The sequence below is a fragment of the Meleagris gallopavo genome, chromosome 6, assembly GCF_905368555.1.
Source record: "Meleagris gallopavo chromosome 6, MGAL_WU_HG_1.1, whole genome shotgun sequence".
Taxonomy (NCBI): Eukaryota; Metazoa; Chordata; class Aves; order Galliformes; family Phasianidae; genus Meleagris; species Meleagris gallopavo.
In genome coordinates this window covers 24735550-24760625 of record NC_139409.1, presented here as the reverse complement: position 1 = coordinate 24760625, position 25076 = coordinate 24735550, and the positions used below count along the sequence as shown (strand labels likewise).

The following is a 25076-nucleotide window of genomic DNA, read 5'->3' as shown; positions in this document are numbered from 1 at the left end:
AGTAGTATGGAGTATGCTGGGCCTCCTTGTTCAGGGAGATGAGAGAGTTCAAGGTGCAGCACTGCTGGGTAGAGTCTACCTTAGTGGTGCTGAAGAAGTGGAATAGATCTTACCGTGGAAAAAAAGTGTCAGTACATTCCCACTTTCCCTAGAGACCCTAAAAATTATAGGTCCCTTAATGTCTGGCTGTTACTTTGCAGTTGTGAGGAACTTGCAAGTTTCCACTGAACTGTTTGGAGGCAGTTCATCTCAAGTTTTCCTAGTTGGAGGACTCTAAATATACTTGAAACAAAATGAATGTACTTAAATGGCATTTTAAACATAAGTCTGGCAAGAGAAAAGGCAAAGCAGTAAGAAAAAGGAAAACTCAAGAGGACATAACAATCATTTAGACTGTTGTTTTTATAAATATACTCATGCAGGGAGTAGCTGATCAGCACAAGTTCTCTGCTAGATGTCTTTTAGGAAAGAAGTTAAAACTTATGGATGCCTGGGGAAGAATGAGAATCTAAATAAATTCATTGATCAAAAGGTCAAAAGGGAAACATCAGAATGTATATATTGTAAAACCCTAGCAAGTCTGGATAAGATGCATCTGCCGTAGCTTAGGGAAGGCTTAGGAGGCTGTCGACACCCCTACATGTTTGTTCTTCCACTGCCTCCTTGCCTATCAGCTCAGCCTGGTATGAGTGCAGTTTGGTTGTGTGATGCTGAAGGGGCTGTCCCACGTTACAGCATCATCTCCAGCACTCCGTATTCCAACCCTCCATTAACACCAGAGCTGTGAACAGCCCTGCAAGCCTGGAGGCACTGTGGAAATGTGCATGAGGATTATTTTTTTAATTGTCTATTAAACTTAAATCTCTTGAAGTGCTGAGGAAAAGCAAAAAGTCTAAGGAAGGGATAAAAGACAACTAATATGGTACTGATCTTTTGAAACAAGAATGAATTTGACAGTTCCCATCCTTGTAATAATTTCAGTTTGTGGTAAAATGATGAAAAGAAAAATCTGTAGGCATTTAGAGAGTCACAAAATGAAGAGTAATGAACAACACAAGTTTATAAATAACATTACAGAATTTTGTGATGTTATTTTGTGGTTCTATTCAAATTATGAAAGTAGTAGAAAAAATACATTGCATGTAATAAATCTGGATTGTTCAAAAGTGCTTACTGGAAAAGTGAATTTAAACTTGCATTAAATAGCATGTGCACCTAAGAGCTGAGACTGTTGGTTGAGGAACACTAAACAAACTCATAGAAAATAAAGCTAGAAAATATGTTGAAGATCAATTAGTCTGTTTTCCTACCATGACGTGCTTTTGTAATATATTTTCCAAGTGATTTTGCTCATCTAGTAAATGAATTTCATTTGAGGGTAACAGTCTTAGAAGTTTTGTGGATCTTGGTGGTATTCTAGTGTAATTATTTAAAAGTCAACTGAAAGAAAATGTGCTAATGTTAATTACTTTTGCAGATGATATTAAGCTGGAAAGTGTTTTGGTTTTCCAAGCAGCAAAGTATACCAGCATCCCAAAGAAAAATGTCTTTGGCATTTGCAGTCAGAGTGGTGTAATCAATAGACTTTCAGCTGTCACAGTTACAAGTAGCACTGTAAATGATTCATCTTTAGAGCCAGCTATGGTATTTACTGTTTATCAACTTTGGTTTAAAAAAAGGAGAAAGTTGTAGATAGCAGTTGTTTCTGTTTTGGTGATACTTCCACAGTAACTTCTCAAGTTAACTATTGCAGAATTTTAAGCTTTTTTTTTTTTTTTTTTTCCCTTAGGTGACAAAAATGTAAGCCTTTGCATGTGGTGTAGTAGATGATGATCATTGTTCCCTGGAGATGACAGAAAGACCTATAAGTAGTTTTAGTAGATCATAATTAGGTATGAGATATTTGTGGCACAATTATGTGAAAAATACTGTTAAATTTCATCGTACCTAGTAGAAATGTGAGAAGGTAGGCTCTATCACTTCGATAGTCCATCTTTATCACTCTTGCTGATATGTTTGCTGATCTGGGTTGCTGTTACTCATCAGAAGAGATGAAGTGAGATTTTTGGATACCCAGTAATATTTGCTGCACTCTAAAATTAGTGAGACATCATCAGTTAGCATTCAGAGATCTATATCTCAGTGTAGCAAAGTGATGGGAGATAACAGCATTCACATCCTTTACTTCTTGTGGCATGCTTATTGCCGTCAAAGAAATCAGAATCGTAGAATAATTAAGGTTGGAAAAGATCTCCAAGATCATCTAAACTAGCACTGAAAGTGCTCTCTGTAAAAAAAAAAAAAAAAAAAAAAAAAAAAAAAAAAAAAAGTTTGTGTATTGTCATCACTGTCTCTCCTTGTAAAATCAGATGAAGTTTCAATGCTGAGAACATCTTTTTTGTGCTTTTTCTGATGTAAAGCTTTTTCCATGTTGTTCAGTGTCAAATTCAGTAGCATTAAGTGCAGAAACCCAAACCAAAATATACTTTACGTACAAAATACTTAAGCATTTTAAATTGTTTTTTTTAAACACTTTTTTATGACAAATTGACCTTAAGCTAAAGTTTTTTACAGTATATTTTATAATTTTATAAATTTGAATTGCCATTTCAAGTACTAGTTATAAGGATTTTGTTAGACAGTGAGAAAACAATGTTTTTCTGAAGCTATTTCATTTATACGGAATATCAGTGATGATTGTTACTAGGTTAAATGCAAAGTAACAGTTTGTGATAGAGATGCCCTTTTAAAAGCATAATAAAAGGATGCTATTTAAAAATAGAAGCAAGCTTTTTGGAACAGATTACATCATCTTCAGATGTATTGTTTGTAGGATAGAGTTGCTTCCAGAGGCTGCCCTTGAGAGGTGGTTCATCATCCACTCAATTATTTTTAAAAAGAGTCAGATGAGACCCAGCAAAATGGCTGTAAAAAAAAAAATAATAATAATAATAAAAATGCAATGAAGTGTTAGACATACTTTAGTGATCTTGTTATGTGCAACCTAGTTGAAATGCAAAAGAAGCAGACGTGGTTTAATTGTGATGCGCTTTCATCCTTGTAGCTCAAGATAAAGTAGGTTAAAACCACTGTTCATATAATTAGAACTTGTAGTACTTCAGCAGAATAAAGCAAATTAAAAAAAACTTAAGTGATTTAATTCAATAATAGTGTTAAGTTAATCTTTAATGTAATGGTTACTGTTAACCCGTGTTAGAAAGGTGTTCTCAAATATGATGTGGCAAACTTTAGGCTCCAACAGATTTTTAAAATCTAATAATTATGGAATGTGTAAGCATTAAAGGTAACCTTGAAATTTAATAAAAAGGAAGACAGGAGCAGCTGAACACTGTTTTCACTTAATTATCCTGCTGTGTTTTGGTCTTAAATCAGGAAGAAATGATAATTGCCTAGGCAGTTTCAAGTGGTCACTTGAAAACTCTAATCCTGCAAACTGATCTGTGTGGGCAAAGCCCCTAACCCATATGGAACATTATGTGAATTCAGAGCCCAAATGAAGTGTAAAAATGTAAACAAGATAGGTTGTGAAAGGAGAAATGAGATTTGGAAAATTCCCTCAGCCTTAATCTGAAAAGCTAGGAGGTAGCTAAAGAAATATTTTTTAAAAATAAATGAAGTACAGATGTGACTGAACTGAGATAATTCTGCAGGAGAGAAGAATAAACAGGAAGGGGAATACAGCTGTTGGGGAAAACTTTGTTTACACAAGAGAACCAAGTTTTTTGGTCACCACTGCCCAGGAATTCATTCTTATACTTTCCTAAAATGCCTGGGCACATACATAATGTAGCCCATCTGCTTTTACTTCATAAGGCCTTTTGCTGTTCAGTTATGTGCTACATAGGCTCTGAATCTTCTCTAAGATACTGTTTGATTTTTCTCCTTCTCTTAATGAAACCAAATTGATTTTAAAAACAAAAACAAACAAAAAAAAAAAACCCTGAACAGAACCATTCTAACCAGAGAAATGTCTGATGTGATGTGTCATTTCAAGTTTTCTTCTTAAGGAATATTCTACCTAAGCCCTGCTTAAATTTCAGATGTTTCTTTTGTGATAGCGCAATGTGAAGTCTGAAGTGCAACATAGAAGATGATGTAGGGATTTTTATGATAACATTTTATGATAACTTAAATCTTTCTCAGTTTGTGTCAGGAAAGAATAGAATTATTTTGGGGAAAATGTTTTAAATAAACTGATGTATTAAACATCAACTATGAAACTTATTAATCATAATTTATTTTTCTACTTAACAGCACTGTCAATTTAGGTAAATACAGCTGTGTATTTATACAAAACTGTGTTTATCTCTGGACCAATAAGAGTACACAGTTAAGTACAATATACACACTGTGTTGCAAGTGACTCGTGATTATTAGTGGTTATCATTCTATTGCCTATACAGAAAAATGTTAAATAGAAAACAAAATCTGAAACTCAACTGCACAACTTCTCTTCCTGCATTAGCACTGTAGACAGGATGGCTTTGTACTCAGGACAGTGTGAGCACCTAGGCACTAAATATTAAAGGCAGCCCGGTTATCATGTTGATGGTACAAGAATATTTCTGACTCTATTGGTGTCATACTGCTAATATTTGCTTTGTGTGTCAGTGGCATTTCCCAGTACGTTATGCATTCACCCATCACAACCCTTTACACTGGCCAAAAGGACCTTGCAGCCAACTAGTATTTTTTGATGCTTTAACTGGGGAAAATGTTACTGCCCCTAAACATGAGTTTTTAACATCCCTTTGCCTAATTCCAGTTGACCCAGTTTCCCCATCCAACTGCTCAGAAGCACCTCAGAGTCAAGTGATATTCAGGGCCTGAACAAGACTAATTTGATTTTGATGCAAGAGAATGAAAAAATATGAATGCAGTTATCTAATTGTGATGTTGCACCTGAAGGATTCAACATACCTTCAGTAAATGAGATACAGCTCAGCTTCTACAATTACTAGGTGAATGAAATTGACATAGTAGAGAGTTTAGTTTTATGCTGTGTTACAATTTTCTTTACATTACCCCTCTAGCTGCTCTTTCAGCAGCTTTCAAAAGCAGTAATTACCTGTCTCTATCTCCTGCAAGAGCTAACTGTCTAATTGTTCCACACTTGCCAGCACTTCCCTGCTCCATGTGTGCCAACTGTGCTTTGCTTTCAGATTGTGCAATATAATTAACACAATCAACTTGTGAAGAACTAAGAGCGATCCTCAGCACATTTAGTGCTTAGTCCAGGTTACTTCTGGTTTAGAGCTGATGAAGATCTTCCATACCTGGAAGCTTATTTATTTGCTTTTGTCATCTGTTCTAGTTGGCCTGCTTTGTGCTACAAATCTTTACAGTTGCTTTTGGCATCTTGCAGACTTGCATTATAGTTACAAAAAAAAAAGTCTGTTTTCAGGCTGTATCTAGTTATAGACATTTGTGCTGTTGGATTTTGTCAGTCATTTGAGGATATGAGATATCAGAATTGACCTCCTCCCTAAAGAGGATACATGTTCTTGTGCAAAAATGTGCACCCTTTTGCAGTTAAGAATAGTATGTGTCCGAGCATGCTATTGTGGTAATTACTCTCAACTGCAGACTTACAGATGTGTGCTTACTACTAAAACTGCATTTGGTGTCATATCATAAAGATCTATCCCAAAACTCTGAAGTAATGCTATGTAGGTGAATGTTGTCTTGCATGCAATTTAGGAGTTTCCTAGTCAACGGACTAGGAAAATCATTGGTAATTATTATCTGTGCATGTCATTGCTTCAAGGACTATATTAGCATCAATACATTTTTTTGCCTTTCAGCCTGGTATAGCACACATCCTGAGTTTGACTAATACTGAAACTTGTCACCAGTAGAAAGTTGAGGCACGTACTTAGGCTGCTTGAAGTAGGAAATGCAGACCTTCTGTTAGTCAGATTAGATGCGACATTGCTATTGCCCTCCCTTCCTTTATATTGCCATTTACTGTTTGTTCTCTTTTAAAAATAACTTGCATATTGATCCAAGCTATAAAAATGAATCAAAGTACTGTGAGATACGTTTCCACTGCAATTGAAGATGGTGGGTAACAGAGCGCAGAGCTATGCGTTTGAAAAATGGGAGACAATTTTTGGGAAGGAAAAATCAGTAATACTTAAAGCCCTTTTCCTGAGAAGAGGGATGACCTTACAGATAAGCAGCTTTTCAAAAGATGGTGCCTAAATGTAGTTCAACTCATGCAAAGCTCAATGCAAACATTCACATTGTATTGACAATATCATATATGAACTTAGCTTAAAAATGTTTTCTTCACAGCTTCAATTCAAGTAAATAACTCTTAATTGAAGCAAGTCTTTTGTAAACTTGTTTAGCATTTGTTTAATTCAAAATCATTTTTAAAAACTGTTTAGTTAAGCTGATGGAAAAGTAATGCTTGATACATCTCTAGATTTGTGGTCTTGGAGGCTCCTGAGTCTTTTAAGACGGTGTGACTCAGTCACATTTTTTTGCTTTGCCTAATTTTCAGCATATGGTTGTTGTGCTGTGATCGTGGTTTCTGTAATGAATTTGAGTGAGGTTCTGAAGAATTGAAGATATAGTACTGTTGCCAATTTTTGGTTCTTAAATTTAACAAACCTTTCTCCACTTTAAAGGAAATTATGGTTGGAGTGACTCAGCTGTCATGTCTGAGAGTCAGTTGCATCCTGTATTTTATAGCTATTTTTCTTAAAACTAGCATGTTAGTTTCTCCTTGTGTTGTATGCTTCATTGCAATGAACTGATTGCTGGTTGAGCAGATGGATTCATATTGTGGAATTGCACTGTGCTCCTCTGTTTGTAAAAACTATTGTAAGGCTCAAAGCTAAATATTTTTGTTGTCTGGCTTTTGGCTGGTTGAACTCACTGGATTGTGCTGAGAAATGTAACTTTGGTCAAGGCTGCATCCAGCTGCTGGATGAGTGGCAAGGACTCAGCAGAAGCTGCTGTCCCCAGCTGGCATGCCATTGTCTCCCTGTGTTGGGCCATGCTGGAGGGGTAGAAATTGGGAAGGAAGTGGAAGATCTCCATAATTCCTTAGTTTAAAAAAAAAAAAAAAAAAAAAAATATCAGACTTTTTCTGTTGCTGTTTGGCTGTACCTTTCAGTCTGTTTTTATTTGTTTTTCCTCTGAAGGGACTAAAATATTTAAGAGTGGAAAGTGTATTCATTGCTGCAGGGCAGTTGTTCATAAAGTTATTTAACACAAAGAGCAGTGTTGCTTGCCAGAGATTGTTTTCATGTCTTGAAGATATTTGACTTGGATATAACAAAACTTTGCTGCTGCAAAGATGCGTTTGGATTTAGGTTTTTGTACTACTGTAGTAGTGATAGTAGGGAGGAAGAAGCCTCAGATTGAACTCAAAGTTAAACAGGCAAGGGAAAAAGTCCACGTTCTTTTGAGATGTATTGAAACAATACCTCATCGATTGAATGGACAGAAGATTTTTAGTATATGAGTTCAGGCTATCTTTAGCTAGTTCTGATCACTATATCTAACCTAGTAGGAGGGCTGCTCTAACAATTTTCATAAATGCAAAGTGAAAGTTCAATACAAAATAAAAATTGCTGCTTATATCTTTTTCCTGAGGATTTACGTAGACAATATTACTGTTTGGTGCATCACTCCTCTCTTAAATATTAATGAGTTAAGGTTTCACTTGGCAGACAACCGTCCAGGACTTGAAGGGTGTTGCCTACATGCTTGGGCAATGGATGCTGGAAGCTAAGCTAGATCTGTCCAGGTGGATCCTGTATGTTATGACATGCTACTTTGAAAGTTGAAATCCCAGATCTTAAGATATATGTAGATTTCAGTGTGGGAAGGTACAAAATTTTGTGAAAGTAAGGCACTGAGATTTGGGCTTTTGTCTGTACTGCAATCATGACTGTAAAAATCATCAGTGTCTGAAAATTACTCCCATCTCTTCCTCAAATGAATTTATGTGAGTTCAAAGCTTACTTCTTGTCCTACAGTTACAATTTAGGGAGTATTTCCAAATGCTTTCCCTTACTTAGTCATGGTTGGGCATAGGCAGTGTGTGAATACATCCTGGCAATTGAAAATGGACACTTTCTAAGTTAGGAAATTCAGCATGCTTTTGAATTTTGATTCTGAAAAGCCTGCTATTACACAGGTGTCAGTGAAATGAGAAAGACTGCTGTCTTTTAGGAAAAATACTTGGAAAATATCTGTACTGCCTTTGATCACAGCACGGCTTTCAGATAAGGTGCTGTTCTGGACTGCACCTTGTTTACAATCCCACCCTGACCTACACACACACCTCAGTGTTACCTGATTCTTCAGGATGGGTATATTAGCTCAAACAGAAGTCCCACCATCTGTCCGTCATCTGCAACCAACAGTAGCAACCAGGACCTTGCATAGAGCAAGTACATGGTGCCCCTCGCTACAAGAAAGACTCTGAAGCCCTGGGGAATGTTCAGACAAGAGCAGCAAAGCTAGTGAGGGTCTGGAGCACAAGTCTTATGAGGAGTGACTGAAGGAACTGAGATTCTTCAGTCTGGAGAAGGGGCACAGGGTGACCTTATTGCTCTTTACAACTATCTGAAGGGAGGTGAGGTGGGAGTCATCCTCTTCTCCTATGTAACTAGCAATAGGATGAGAGGGATTGGCCTCAAGTTGCACAAGGGGATGTTCAGGTTGAATGTTAGAAGAAAATTCTACTCCAAAAGGTTGGTCAAGTGCTGGCACAGGCTGCCCAGGGAGGTGGTGGGGTCACCGTCCCTGGAGGCGTTCAAGAAATGTGTAGGTGTGGCACTGAGGGACGTGGTTTAGTGAGAAATGTTGGTGAGAAACGGACAGTTGGACTGGATGATCTTGGAGATCTTTTCCAGCCTTGGAGGTGATTCTGTGATTTCTATCTGACCAGTGCAGACATCATAAAACATAGCGGGTTTCTCAACTGACGCAGATATTATTTAAAGTTCTGCTGTTCATGTATTGAGTTTAATATGCTGGTTTAATATAATGTTCTCTGGTTCTTGTGGCCAAAGCACAGCTTTTTCCAGTGTCTGTATGTTGTCTGATGGCCTCCTAATGCACTCCTTATTCAGCTCTTTTTTCCAGACTGAAAAATCTTTCATTCCTTTTAACAGTAGCTTATTTACATCTTTGATCATACATTTGTGCTCTTCTGACTTTTTCTTTTAGAGTAATGTAACTTTCTCCCCCATACAAAGGCTGAACTGATACGATTTTGCAGATCCAACTTGACTCTGGGTGTAAGAAAAATAGAATAGGGAAAAATAATTCTTCATGCCACTGGATAATATTCATGGAACCACATGCGTAATGTGTGATGAGGTTCTTGTTTTTCCACATACCTAAAGAGACATGAGAGTTGGAAAAGATACAGTGTGCAACAGCAGGAATAATTACAGAGCTGGGAAGGAAGTGAGGTGGTAGAAAAAGCGAGAGAGAAATAAGTTCTTTGTGTCAGTGTTTGTATAAATGAGAGAGGGAAGGCTAATTAGCAGGATTCAATTTCTGCGATAGCCATCGTGGAATATATCAGAAGACAGTACAACCAGCCTTTGGGCTTTTTCAGGGGAAAAAGGAAGAATATTCAAGCCAGCCATGATTTTATATCCTCACAGGGGTCAGAGAGTTGCTCACATCTGCTGACTGTCAGTGGTTATGGAGTAAGCAGTTTTGACTATGGCTTAGTCGTTACTGCCAGGCTGCACTTACATGGCATGTGAGCCAACAGATTCAAAGCAATAAAAGTTTTACAGTCTGAGTACTGAAAAACTTTAGAGGGAAATTAGATATAAATGTGACACAAAGAGCAAATTTCATATTCCACTGAATAAAATCCACAAAGAAGTGAAAGCTCGTGTCCTTGATCAGGCTGCTTTGTAAATATAATATTTGTATAATATCTTTAAAAAAAAATCCTCTGGGATTTAAAAATGGCAATGTTCCTAGCAACATCTTATATTTTTTATATTACTGCTAAAGAAACAAACAAACAAAAAAAAAAAAACAACTAAACAACAACACAGGAAAGTTCTTTAAGCATTTTGCTTTTTGCCATGACGTTGTCCTTGACCCAGGTAGTCTACCATAAAGAACTTGTCAGCAGAGCTGACCTGGTGACATGGATTTCAAAACAGGAAGAAAAGGCAGGTACCTGACCCAAAGTACTGACAGAATAAAAAAAGGGCTAGAAACTAGGACAAAGTTGCATAGGCAACTTTGCTTTTCTTAAAAAAAAAAAAAATCAGAATCAAAACGGTGATTTGTCTGGCATATATTTGTATCTTGAGTGCAATGGTTTCATCTCCATTGACTGCAAATAGTAGTAACATGATAGCATCTGTTTGGAATCCTGGATTTAGGAGCTCTTTTGTATGTTTAATCATAGTTTCAGCTCTTTTGGATATTATTATTTTCTGCTCTCAGGCAGCCAGTTGCTAATTGCAGCTCTGCAACTGCGTTTGTAAAATAGCTGCAACAGTTCTTGTCAAGATCTTTGGGGAAGAATTAGCTTAGTCAGCCAGCATCAGGACTCTCTAGGAAACTGATACATGGGCAGTCCATGCCTCCGGCTTGAAAAACTGGAGGGAAGGAGAGGGAGAATTAAGAAGTGTTAGAGGTAACTTGAGGACTAGGGGAAATTACCTGAGATAAAGTGTTTCTAGGTCGATCATTCTCATGTATCAAAGGCAAGAGGGAGAGTTGGCTTGTCCATGGTATTTAAGTTATTGAAATTCTTCAATCACCTCTTCAAGAATTTATCATGATTCAGTGCTTGAAAGCTTATGCGTGAATGAATTCAAACAGCAAATAAGCATATATTTCAATAGTTATGGTTATTAGCTATAAAGGAAGTTGTGCTTTTCCCAATCATTACTTTGTTTAGGGCTCCTTGCATCTGCCTCCTGATGTCTGCTGTAGTGTCTGCACGTAAACTAATCTTCAAAAGCTTCTGCACGGCTTTTAAAGCTCCAGTGGAGAGAAATGGGCAGTTTTTAGGGTAACATGAATGAAACTCTAGAGTCAATTGTTTGTGTGATCTTCATCCACTAAGAAGATCTCAAGTAACAACATCTGAACTAGTTGCACCTATCATATCCTACTGGAAGACATGTCTTAGGGCAAGTGCAGCAGTAAGATTTTGTAAAGTTAATCTGTTGATCTCTAGCCAAATGAATGGCAGCTAGCTATGAATGCTTTCCTAGAAAACCCAGAGCTTCCACAAGCTGGATCAGGTATGACCTGGGGGACTCAAAGGAATGCTGCTATACACAAGAAAAAACTCTGGCAAATACTGAGCCAAAGTAATGACTGCAGTTTCGAGGATACTACGGGAGCTAAAGTAGCTCTCCTCAAAGAATTGCTGAAATGAGCCATGTCCTGTCAGGACATGTGTCAACAATCACAGAAAATAATGGGTCCCTTTTGGTGCTTCCTGCAGTATTAAGGGTTATTACCCACAAATATCAGAATGTTTTTAATGAAGCATTTTTAATATACCAAAAAGAGAAAACTTAGTACAAATTTATTTTATTTAAAGTAGTATCAAAATAATTGCAGTATTGAAAGGTATTAGTTCAACTAAAACTAAAGATGATTCTGAAGCTTCCCTTATTACACAATTACTTTTCTGGGTAGCTAAGGTTTCAAATGTTGTAATTGCAAATAGATTTAAAGTACAGAACATTGTCATCCAGCCTTAAGAGATTTTTCAGGTTGTTCTGTTCCATTCTGGGAGATGGTAAGGATCTCTAATGATAAATATATATATGTATGTATATATAGTTTAAAAAATTCTTAAATACAGCTTCTTAAAAGCTCCAAAAATTTTCCTTTTCAATTATAATCTATTCAGTGCCTCAGGGTAGCATGTTAGAGGCAGAAGAGCTATCATAATATGATCACTTTCCTTATGAAAAAGTAATCAAGACCCTGCTTCTGTAGAATAGCATAGCAGCAGAGAGACTGGTTGGAGTACAACACAATGTTTGTTTATTTCTGTTAATTTCATGGGACTGAGAAACTACACTGTATTATCAATTGCATACTATACATGAATCTAGAGCTGTACATTGTATCAAAAGTATCATGTGTCTGTGAAATGCAGTTCTGTCATATGATACTTTCCTTGCCTTCTTTACACAAATATTCTCCTGTCTATAGCATCTTTATTGTCTCTTCCAGAGGGGGTCAAAAGGAGAATAGAAAAGGAAGTTTAAAATACTATGGCCTTACCCATGAGAAATGATACACAACATGCAAAAAAGCCTGAAATGTTAAGTAGTAATTTAAGTTCAATTTTATCTTCATACTAATCAGGATATGCTTATATTTTTATTACAAATCAGCAGAAGCAGAAGAAAAATAATACAAGCCCTTCAAGTGCTCCTGATTCTCCGATGAGAAGCACAGCTGAATGCTAAAGCTCACTTGAATATGTTACTCCAGACAGCCCCCGGCAGCTCTAATGCTTTTTAGCTGAATGTTGGTGTTAGACCTGAGTGTGTGCATGCACATGTGCTTATGTGTATGCTGCAGTGAAGGCTTAAGAGAACCATGCTCTTAAATCAAGAAAAGGTATAACAAGGTCTGTAACATTCTAGTGGGGCAAATTCCATTATGCACAGAGCAGAAATCACCCTGTGGGTATCCAGGAAGGGCTTCTTTTCCCAGCGCAGTCCTAATTTAGACCTGACTATCAGGAGCTTTTACCTAAAGACTATGTATCACTGGTACGAGACCTGGAATTTTTTCAGTGATTTTTAGTGTCTGGTACTATGGAACTCTGTCTCATTGAAACCTTCAGTAACTTTTGCAAAACAAATGTTAAACAACAGTAAGCATTACTATTGAAATCAAGGGGAATAACACAGTAACTCAGATGAAAACATGACTTATCATCAAAGGCTATTGTTCTGTGAAAACTAAAGCTATTATGGCTGTTATTTTGTCTCACATTTTGATTACAGAAGTGAATGAAAACGTTTCACTAGATATCATTTTGTGAGAAGGAAAATTGAGTGTAAGAAGGATACTATCGCAAATTCAGAGAGGATAAGATGGTGAAAATAGCTATCATGAAACTGGTTTCTGTGACAAAGTTTGAAAGCTGTCAGGTTTGGGGTCATAACATTTCAATTACAATGTGATTTTTTTTTTTTTTACTAGTTCTTTCCTTTAGACAGCTTCATAGACAGTATAAGCAGTGCAAAACTTACGTTGAAATCATGGAGATTTGTTTGTTCTGGTAGAAATAAACAATATTGAAATAAAAGGAAATAACTTCTACCAGCATAGAATAAAAACTTTATGATCATTTTATTTGTATACAATGATTCAACTCTGGTTGACAGAGAAACGTGATTGTTCCTAGTGCCAGTAAATGACATACTGCAGCTTTAAACTAATCTGTATTAAGCTACATTTCACTATATTCTGTGTCAGAGTGGTATAGCATTGCTTATACTATTTTTTTCTTTATTGGTTTCTAGTTTTATCACTTGACTTATTACATATGTTCAGTTTCAGGACTATACTGAACATGCTGCAGTGAGAACTCTGGACATGTGAATTAGATGTTCCAGTTAACTCTAAAAAAAAAATCCTACTAGAAAAATAGTTGTAGGCAGCTGAAAAGTCTTTGTGCCATCTTGTTTTCTTGATCAAGTCCATACAGGAGAAAGAGAGCTGGAGCTGTTCAGCCTGGAGAATTGAAGACTCCAGGAAGACCTCATTGAACCTTTCAGTGTGGAGCTATAAGGAAGAAGGGAACAGGCTCTTTAGCAGGGTGATTGGACAAGGGGAAATGGTTTGAAACTAAAACAGAGAAGATTTAATAGAAAAAATAATTTAATAGAAAAAATAATGTTTACAGTAAGGGTAGTGAAGTGCTGGAACAGGTTGCCCAGAGAGGTGGTGGATGCCCCATTCTTGAAGATATTTAAGGTCTGGCTGGACCAGGCTCTGAGCAACCTGATGTACCTGTAGGTGTCCCTGTTCATTGCAAGGGAGCTGAAATGATATATAAGGGTCCCTTCCAACTCAAATGGTTCTATAATAGAGTTTTTTATCACTTTAGGATACCAGAAAGTTTTCTCAGTCTTTTTTTTCAGAATCAGTTGCAATCATTTGCAGTTAACATAATATTTAATTTAACTTTCAGTTACTTCTGTTTTCTTAAGGTATTCCTGATAGATGGAAACAACTCTGACACAGGACATACAGGTTTTCAACAGCAGTGTCAAGGCATTATTTGCCTGTAATTCTGTACTGACAGAAAGTCAGAATCATGGGTAGCAATTCCACAGAACTGGCTGTTCTTTCGAAGCTATCATATTTTTTGAGGCAGAAGGGCAGACAATACTTCTGTTGCTTTCAAGAGTAAGGCATATAGACGTGCAATGGTAATTATTTAGTCCTTTATAGGAATGCCAACATTACCTTAAATTTACTTAATCGAGCCAAATAGAGAGAGATGCATGAGCACATGTACACAAGCAGGGGCAATCATAATTAAGTCCAAAATGGCAAACTTAATAGTATATCATTGGAACTAATTATGCACCTTTTTTTCTAGGATACTTTACATATCTTACAAGAATAGCTTTGGTTTTTTTTTTTAACAAATTTTATGTACATCTGCTTAGCTTAAGATGTAAAAGGTATTATTTGCATGTGTTATTCTGCCCAAGTGATTTTACTTTCTAGTCAGGCATTTTGAACTTCATAAATGTCATCTCCTAAAAGTAACTTTTATCAGTGTTCTTCATCAGACCATAAACGAAGGGTTAAAGATGAACAGAAGTATACAACCTCTTCTTCAAATATTGTTTTTACGTATTATCCTTACATGTTCATGGAACAGAGATTCATACATGCAGTAAATACTATTCCCACCCAGGGGAACAGTTGAGTCAAAGAAAAACCTGCAGAATGTTGAACATACCAAAGCATGCTGAAATTGGGGTTAGCATTGTGCAAGACTTTGGAATTCTTTGTGTTGCACATGGAATAGTTTAGCTACAGTCATTATTTTGTATAAAACATTAGCTTTTCTATTCTCAGACTTGTGGCATCAAACTCAACTTTAAGAGCAAACTACAGTATGTGCTTGCATATGTTGGTTTGAAAATGCAGTAGGTGTTCCTTTTTGTAACTTCATAGCTTAGGTGATGTTATTACAGTTCTGTGATAACTAGTAGCCAGGTTCCTTTTGCTTTCTCTTCTGTACTCTAAATACTTTGTCCTAAAAATACAGCCTACTTTATTTTGTGCGTAGGTTTCATGTAGTCTTTATAACAATCAGGTATGCCAGAAGGTGCTACGCTTATTTCATGCAGAGATTTGTGCTGATTCCATCTGCTGGTGTAGTTTACCCAGAACTCCCAACAGGAAGGTTTTATATATTCCAGGAATTTTTCCCTCTTGATTTACTTCCCTCCCTGCTTTCCACTCTGTACACACACTGTGCATGCTTTTCAGATCAAGTAAGTGAGAGGCTGGGTGACAAATGAGACCTAAAGCATCTGTTTCTGTTTCTATACTGGAAGTGCTGAGACAAAAAATATACCGTAATTAGTTTGGAGATAATTTTTTTTACTGGTTGAACCGTCCCTGAAATTGGGCAACTACTGATATGTTGTGTTTTATCTTAGACCAAAAGTAGTAACATGGAAATACCACAGAAAACACAAAAATTTCTTGAAAATATGTTAAATAAAAAGAATCCAAATTTTAATAGGAATATACTGAACAGGGTTTTTTAATTGGGTGCAAAAAATTATTTTTAATGATGGCAGTCTTGAATTGAAGACTGGGACTTCTCGGTTTGACTAACAGCTTAGGAAGCTGCATTTGCAAATATATTCCCTTGCAATCAAGCATCCCAGAGTTTGAATTTCAAACACACAGCATTTAGGATCTTAGCGCTGATTATTTATTTTAATTTTTTAAAAATTATTTCAGTTTTATCTGGCTTATTAGTTTATTAAGCAATTAAGACACTTTTTTTCAGATTTTTCTCACGTGTTCTCTTTAAAGAATTCAGTCTTTAAATATTATACTTTGATATTTGCATTGGAAAATTAAAAGCAGTTTACTTTTCCTTAGAAAAAGGAAAAAATTGAAAGTAGTAATTTTTTTTTTATGTCAGCTGTACCTTGGTGAGATTTTCATGTATCGCATAAATCTCTTAACTGGCACCTGCTGGTTCAGATGCTAGAAGCACTTTCATTGTAAAATGCCCACCTTGCCTTTGAAACAGCACAATTCTCTTTAGTCAGTAAAATCCCAACACATCTCAGACAAGGATTTTTAAATAAATTTTGTATGCTGTGCATGGATGAAGTGAAATATATGAAAAAAAAAAATTCACAAAACAGAAACCACAATGTGATCCTATTTGTCTTGTCTTGGAAAGTAATTGCAGAGGAAGAAAAACTTTAGTATACGTTGCATAAACTCTCCTTTGAGCAGAAAACTGAAGTTTTGTTATAATAATTTGTACAGTTTTAAGTAGATTTTGCTTTGTGAGCATAGATGTTTTATTCCTAATTCCTGAAGCCAGTAACTTGAAAGGTGTCCAATAATAATCTGAATTGAAAATGTGCTCATGGGCACACATAAAAGGCCCATGATGATGACCTGGAGTGGGGTTCTTTCTGGGCTGTCTTGCACTGCTGCTCTACAATGGAGAGTATTTCTGCTAAATAAACTTTTAGTATGTTAATAAAGCACATAAACATCCTTAATTGAATAATTCTCATACTTTCACGTCTTAATTGGTTGGTAAAATAAATCTGTGATATTTGATATCAAAACATTGCCTTAAGTATTTTGAATCATCTGTATGGATATCTCGAACATATAGGTTAATATTCCACATTGTTATGAATCGCCTTTTTGTCAGTGTTCTAGCTTTAAATGAGGCTAATAACATATTAAGATAAAATCCTGATGTTGTTTCTTGCTAAGTGTCCCGAAGGCTATTCGCAGGAAGACTGTAACTGGAAACTTTGCAAGTTTTTTTTTCTTTTCTGGGCTTTTTTCTTAAGAAGTTGGAGACAAGAGATGGACCTGAATCCCAATTTGTTGTATAAAGTCCCTGTCCAGACTTCCAACTGTGGAAATTAATAATCACATTTATTAGTATATTTTTTCTTGTGGCCCACCATTTCTGACACAGAAATACTTATATTCCCCAGAAGTAATATTCTTTGCTCGTTTGGACTATTAATGTACAAAATCACAGTTGACCTTGCTGTACTCTCACAAACAAACTAGTGCTGTGATACACTGAAGAGCAAAAGGATTCTGATCTCAGCTGCATCACTGGAAAGTATAGCTTTATATTTGACACATTGCCATCAACTAGAATTAAAATATCACCTGTAAGATTCTTCACTTTTCATCAGTTTTCAGTTATGGTTGCTCCTTCATTATGAATATATCAGACCTTCGATATGTACAACCCTGTAACATATGCACAGTTGATCAGATGAGATCAGTGAAAAAGGGTTGCCAATCACAGACATGGCTACAATTCATCTGAGTAGATCATCTGATGAATTTGTGGCACTGATCTTTTGCTTTTTTCTGCCTCGTTGGAAGTCTATTACTATAAATGAGATAGGATGATAGGTATTGTTACCCTAACATTTCAGATGGTGTCATGAGATGTGTCCACCACAAAAGGACCACAGATACTTGTTGCAGGATTATGGATTCACTTCTGAAAACCAGAAACATACAAGTTTGTCAGGTCTTGTTTTAACCACATCTCTGTATTCTGACCAAAATAAGCTTCCACTCTGAATTAGGCAAGTAAAGAAAAGGAAATGCATTTAATTTGAGTTCAGTGTGGCTTTCATTTACTGTGAAGGTTTTTGTGGGTAAACATTTTAACTATGAAAGGGTGATAGGAAAATCATGTTTTGTTTTTTGATAATTTTGTATTTCCTTGGACAAAAACTAGATTGTGTAAACATGTTATATGCAAATTTCTCTGCACAAAATTGTCATTAAAATGAAATATCCTGTGCTCAAAATGCTTACATCAAGTTTCTGTTCTTATATCTGATGAGAATACTACTATTGTCATCAAATGTGTGTGGCTTGCGTAACAGAATGCCTGGTATATACATAACTGGTGGTAGAAGAAGAATTTGTAAAACTAAAATTCTTTCAAACAGAGATTGTTCCTATGAAAGGAGGTCTTGATACTCTCCTTATAGCAACATATGAGAAAAGTGCTTCTATTAAAAGGAGAACTTTGAAAAGATAACTTTTTGTAGCTGTTCAAAGTTACTGAAGTGCTATGTTATCAGCAAAAGTTTCTGACTGACTTTTAAGTTTATCAGTATAACTGCTTTCCTACAGTAGGTATATGGAGATGTCCTTCTGTGTTTTGCAGTAAACTTATAATTCCTAATTTTAGCATGTCAGTTTGCTATAATGTATTTTTAGTGGGACAGATTATGTTAATAATTCTATATGGAATTTTAATTGAGTCTGTTCAGTTTTTTTCATTTTTATTTTCTGATATTTCTGATTTTCTAAGTTCTGTTTGTTTCCTCTTTCGTGAAGTTGGGGTAGAAAAATGAAGAAAAAACTCACTACATAAATAATTCTCCCTTTGTTTGAAGGTTCAAGCTCAAGTGCGACATGCAAAACTCAACTTTGACAAACTGAAGACTGATGTCTGTCAAAAAGTTGACCTTTTGGGAGCGAGCAGATGCAACCTTCTTTCTCATGTACTAACAACATATCAGGTACCAAAAAAACCAAAACCCATTAACCTCCCAAATAAAGATTTCCTGTTAATATATGTTTTTCTAAGAGGTTTCCATGGCAATATTCAAATACGAGAATCTATAATACTGGAGTGGTGATATAAACTTTGTGTGAAAAACAGATTCATGTTTGAGACAACATTGCACTGAAATTTTACCCTGCCTTACAGACAACACTTCTTCATTTTTGGGAAAAAACTTCGCACACAATGGCAGCTATCCATGAAAGTTTTAAAGGTTATCAGCCATATGAATTCACTATGCTAAAGGTAAGGAATATATAATACATTTGTCTTCCCATTGGTAACATAAGAGACCATACAGTGATATAGAAAACATTCATGTTTTGTTGAATCGTGGAATGGCTTAGGTTGGAGGGAACCTTAAAGGTTATCTAGTTCCAACTCCCTTGCCATGGACAGGGTTGCCATCGAGTAGATTAGGCTGCCCAGGATCCATCCAACCTGGCCTTGAATGCCTTCAGAGATGGAGCATCCATAACCTCTCTGAGCAACCTGTTATACTGCCTCACCACTCTCTGAGTAAAAAAAAATTGGTTCCTGACATCTAATTTTAATCTCCCTTCTTTTAGTTTAAAGCCATTCCCCCTTGTCCTGTCACTATCAGACCATGTAAAAAGTCAGTCCCTCTCCTGCTTGTGGAATGCCACAGTGAGATCTCTCCGAAGCCTTCTCATCTCCAAACTAAACAATCCAAACTCCCTCAGCCTATCTTCATAGGAGAATGCACCAGTCCTTTGGTCATCTTTGTGGCCTTCCTCTGGACTTGCTCCAACAGCTTCGCATTCTTAATGTACTGTGGGCCTCAGGCTTGGACAGAGTACTACAGATGGGGTCTTGCGCTTGGCCTTGTTAAACCTCATTAGATTCTTGTATGCCCACTTTTTGAGCATGTCCAGATCCCTCTGGATGACGTCCCTCTTTTATGTTGTATCAGCTGCAACACTCAGGTTGGTGTCATCAGCAAACTTTTTTGAGGTTACGCTCAACCCCACTCTCTATGTTGTTGATAAAGATGTTCAAGAGCACTAGTCCCAAGACGAACCCCTGGCGAGGATAGCTTATAAACGACCTTCACTTGGACATAGAGCCCTTGACCACAACCATCTGGCTATGACCAGATAGTATGAACTACGAACCTCTAGTTCCCCAGGTCTTTTTTTCTCCCTTTCTTGAATATGGGAGTGATGTTTCCCTTTTTCCAGTCCTTGGGGGCTTTGCTTGACATCCATGTTTTTCATATATGATAGAGAGTGGCTTGGCATCCATGTCAGCCTTTAGAACCCTGGGATGCATGTCGTCTGGCTCCATAGATGTTCATTTTCGAGGTTGTCTCGGATTTGCTCTGCTCTTACATTGGTTGGGATTTTGCTCCCCTGACCCCTGCTTAGAAGTTCAAGGACATATCTTGTCTGCCAATTCAATTCCTGTCCCATCTTTTCATTTAAATACAAGTTTTCTATAAAAATACTTCTGGCAGTAGTATCAAAAACTGCATGTAGAGTGTAGAGATTAAGGACATATTTTAAAGGAAGACATTATCCATTATAGGCCGCACTTAAATATATGTTTAAGTGCTAACTGGGATCGTGTTTAGTTGCTTTTAAAGAATCATGAAGTCCAGCAGAATTAAGGATTTGTGTTGTCCTCCATAATTCCACACATGAATTAATACCAAGTTGTCTTTGCATCTGCTTTTGAAAACTCCCACTATGTAAGATCTTGTCATACTGAATATAGATACAAACATGCTCACACTCTCCATGCCTGTGCTATAGTACATTCTAGACCTCAACCACTCTGGGAATTACTGTTTTCCTTGACTAGTGGTATTTGCTGATCTTCTGTAATTTTTGAATGTGGAACATGTGCAATGTCTGACTGAAGTAATGAGTTCAAAGTTTAATTAGGTTTCCCAAAATAAGTGCTCACTCGCACTGTGTATTTTTCTGATCATTGCTGCTGCTGCTGCATAAGAAGTTGCTCATCCCATTGCAATTTGGGCGTCAGTAGAGAAATAGGGAAAAAAAGAAACATTAATTTCCCAGTTATCCTCATATATGTCCTTGTCCTGTAATTATTTTATGCAACATAATAACTATGTGATTGAATGATTCTGTTTATGTGGGAGAAAAATAACATTTGTCTGAAGAAGGTCTGATGGAAGGATTACCAATTGGCAGAAAAATAAAGAATGAATAACTTTGAGCAAAGCACTGTGTGGTTGGAGAGACAATCTGGTTTGAAAACAATTACAAGTCATAGCCTCAATCCATGTATGTTTGTGCATATGGCATGCAGAAGTGAAAGCTGGACTGCAGTGTGCTGTATAGCCTGTGGGTATTCCAAATCTCTGGGATAAGAAGCACCTGAAGGTATAAGCTTTTATATACCCCAGGCTAGCATACGTGCCTGTACATGACATGCTGTATTTAAAGTTGTCTTCTAGAATGTGAGCTGGGAGGGAGTAGTTTCATAGAGGTTTTCCTAAAGTGTTTGTGGAGACAATTATTTCTGCAGCTTGAAACATCAAAACAAACCAACCAAACAAACACATTTCAAACTGCAGTTTCTCCTGACCAGAGGACAAAAATAAAAGGAGGCTATACTGGACAGTTTTAAAAACTCATAAACTTTTCATCTCAGACAGTCTCTAAAGGATCCTCTCTTGTAGGATAAGTCCACAGTTGCTCTGAAGTTAACCTAACTCCGTGCTTCCTTCTTACATACTCCAAATTCTAGACACAAGGCACCTCCAAATTTCAAAAGGAGACAGGCACAGTTATCTTGGCATTGCCAGTCATTGCCTACAGACTCTGCAGTTAAACTCCAAACCTCTTTGTTTCCTCACAGTCACCTCCCATTGTACCAATGGCTGGTTGATAGCCTAGCTTAATATGACCAGAACCTGGGTAGCATGCTGAAGGACTGCTCTGGCTCATAATCTCCTGATGTGTGAAATTTTTTTAAGGATTTTTTCTCTTTGCTTTTAAACAAATCCTTTCCAGTCTAATTTGTGCAGCTAGCTTGTGTTTTTGCTGCGTATTTATTCTTTATTCCCTTTCATACCTATAAACATGATTATTTTAACAAGACATACGATGTTTCAAAGTATGTATTTTTAGTGATATTTAGACATCTTGGAAATAAACTTGCGCAGAAAATGCACCTATTCTATAGAGCATGAAATATTCATGTGGTAAAGGGTGAGATACTTTTAAATGCTTGTTTTCTTCTGAACTACCTCCTGTGAAAGATTTCGGCATACTCTAAACTTGAAATTAAGTTAGGAATCTGTGATGAAGAAATAAAATCCATATTATCTGCACACATGTAACAAGCACTCAGTGGAACAGAAAATAACTATAAAAGTGACTGTATGTTTGAGGTGCAGCCCTAAGTTTGTTAATGACAATCATAACCATTTTTATTACTGGCCTCCTGCTCTGAAAATATGTGATTTCCTGGTTTTGCAGTTATGTATATGCTGAAATGTAATAGTAATCAGAGGTTAGTTTTATATTACAGTTTCATGGTAGTCTGTTCTTGCATAAAACAGCTGCTTGGGGATAAGACTATGTTGCTGCCTTATAATATCAGTTCTTTATTTCTTGTGGTCTCTAGAGTGTGGGATTATTTTCTTTTGTATATCAAAGTTCAGTCTCCTGCATAATCTCTTTTCCATCAATAAACCTGACGGTGATATTATTTTTTTCTTGTGAAGTATAATTAGTGGCTGTAGGTGATAAAGAATATGTACAGTTTCTAATGAGTAATTTTCTGGTGTAGAAGTTTACTCAATGAAGATGTTGTATCTGCTGTTCATTTTATGCATTTAAAAACATACAATTGGAATATATAATTGTTTAAAATGTACATGAAATATTGTAATGTGGCCATTTTTACATGTTTAATTGAGAGTTGTCTCAGAATATTTTTCCTTGTCTTGTATCTCAGAAGGGATATTTTCTAAGGGAAAATATTGAAGTTGGTGCTTGCAAATCATTTTTTACTTTCATAGTTCTAGTTCTAGTAGGAGCACCTTAATGTTACTCATCCTTAATTCAGAAGTACCTCTTCTGAATTAAACTGAGCATACATGTATGTAGGGTCAGCGTTTTGCTTTAAAACAAGAATTTAAGGAAACAGGTTACTATTTTACTTAGATGTAGATTGTCTTACTGAAAAATTAGAAGGTGCCATTTAATGGAAAATTACTATTTGCATTTTGTAGTATGAGTGTACTAGATTTACCTCAGGAAAGAGACTCTTAAGTGGCTCTTGGGGTTGTTTCTGGAAAGAAAACATTATCTTTAGAGATGACTGCCAAGCTCCCATTAATGAAAAGCAGCCCATTTGTTTTCTTTGCTTCAGGGTATATGCTGAGAGTAGTATAACTGTGCTATTGCAGCTGTATTTCCTAACTGTTGATTTTATGCTTGATGAAAGATTATTATTAATGTGCTAACAAACCTATGTATCGTGATGTAAAAATATCCATTACTGTAATATGAAGGATGATGGGCTGCTGCTTTGGTAACACTTTGAAAGTTTCATTGTCTTTAAATTACTGTATATCAAATGGATTCAAGTTTATTTCAGGGGCTGCTTTTCATAAACGATGCCTCTTTCAAATTTCTGTCACTGTTTATTTGCCTTACTTAATGAGTATTTGATCAGATTTTTTACGTTTCTATACTATACTGCTAAACTTCCTGAAGAGTTCATATGAGGCAAGAAACTGTACTAGCCTTTGTAAGAGACTCAAGAGACCTAAATCTGAGTGTATCCTTTTTTTGGGTGCAAAGTACTACTGCTGCATCTGCTGCTTAAATGGTTTGGAGAACCAAGCCCAAGCAGCTACTGTTTGGTACAGTTACCTTCTGCTGACCTTTGCTGTTGTTTCATTTCCATTTGCTGCACCATGACTTCACTCCCTAGGCAAGACTGTGTATAATTTTATATCTCCAGGCACTTTTTTCTTCTTCATGAACATCTGTGAGGCAATTCTAAAGCCACCTTTCAGTCTTCTCTTCAAATGAAGCAGATGCAAGTATTTGTCCCTTCAATGGAGACATTGCTTCTCCATATGTTCTTACAAGGACATGGGATGTCTCCCTTTCTTCTGGAGCTGCCCTTAGCTGTGTTACTTTGATTCTTTCTCACAGCAAAGAATCAGAGAATATCCCAAGTAGGAAGGGACCCACAGTACCATCAAGTCCAGCTCCTGGCTCCACACAGGGCCACCCAAAATTCAAACCCTTTTTCTGAAAGCATTGTTCAAATGCTCTTTGAACTCCAGCAACTTTGGACCATGACCATGGGAACCCTTGGCAGCCCGTTCCATGCCCACTGCCCTCTGGTGCAGACTCTTTCCCTGACCCCAGCTCCATGCCATTCCCTCAGGCCCTGTTGCTGCCACAGAGTGCAAAGCTCAGCGCTGCCCGTCTGCCTGTGAGAGCCGCAGCTGCGTTGAGGCCTCCCCTCAGCTCCTCTGCTCCGCACTGAGCAAACCAAGGGACTTCAGCCGCTCCTCATGCACCTTGCCCTCTAGATCCTTCCCCATCTTTGTTGCCCTCCTTTGGATGCTCTCTAGCAGTTTTATGTCCTTCTGATATTGTGGTGTCCAAAACTGCATACAACACTTGAATGAGGCTGCACTGGAGCAGAAGTGCCTAAGTTGTCGAAGTCACTTGGGAGGAGCTGTAGGCAAGCTGAGTGCATTGCCAACACTCCAGTGATGTAAATCGAGGACAGGTTTTGCATGCAGTCTAGGTCATTTTGGCTGGACTTGAAAGAAGTCCAAATCAAGGAAAGGAGTTTTGTAAGTGAGAGGCAGTCAGCATAGGAGCAGTGTTTTAACTGGAATCCAAGTTAACTTGGCAGTGGATAAATCCCATGGATGACTGGGATATTAATCTGAGTAACGGTAGCTAGCAAAATATTATTGGGTGACTTTTAGTTGTAGAGACAGAGAATAGGCACAATGAGGGACTGCGAAGTGGCTCTACAAGTGTGTACACTCTCACCAATTTTTATAGAAGAGAACTAATGAAGCTAGGAAGAAAGTTTTTTAGGCATGAGACCCTCAGCCATGTATTTGTATGGCTTACAAAGTCCATGTGAGTTCACACAAGCATCCAGACGGGTTTTGTGAAATTAGACATCTGTTTCTTCTCAGCCAGTGAAGTCAGTGGTGTTTTATACACCAAGCTGAATGAAGCAT

General features: G+C 36.9%; 1 protein-coding gene across 6 annotated transcripts in view; it reads left to right on the top strand.

Moving 5' to 3' along the window:
* ICA1 (islet cell autoantigen 1) overlaps positions 1-25076 on the top strand; it is a 68406-nt gene that overhangs the window by 24231 nt on the left and 19099 nt on the right. For all 6 annotated transcript variants that reach the window (XM_085227496.1, XM_085227495.1, XM_085227494.1 and 3 more), the window contains 2 exons: positions 18684-18809; positions 19001-19099. In XM_085227496.1, the coding sequence (XP_085083622.1) occupies positions 18684-18809; positions 19001-19099 (225 nt within the window). The remainder of the gene's footprint in view (positions 1-18683; positions 18810-19000; positions 19100-25076) is intronic.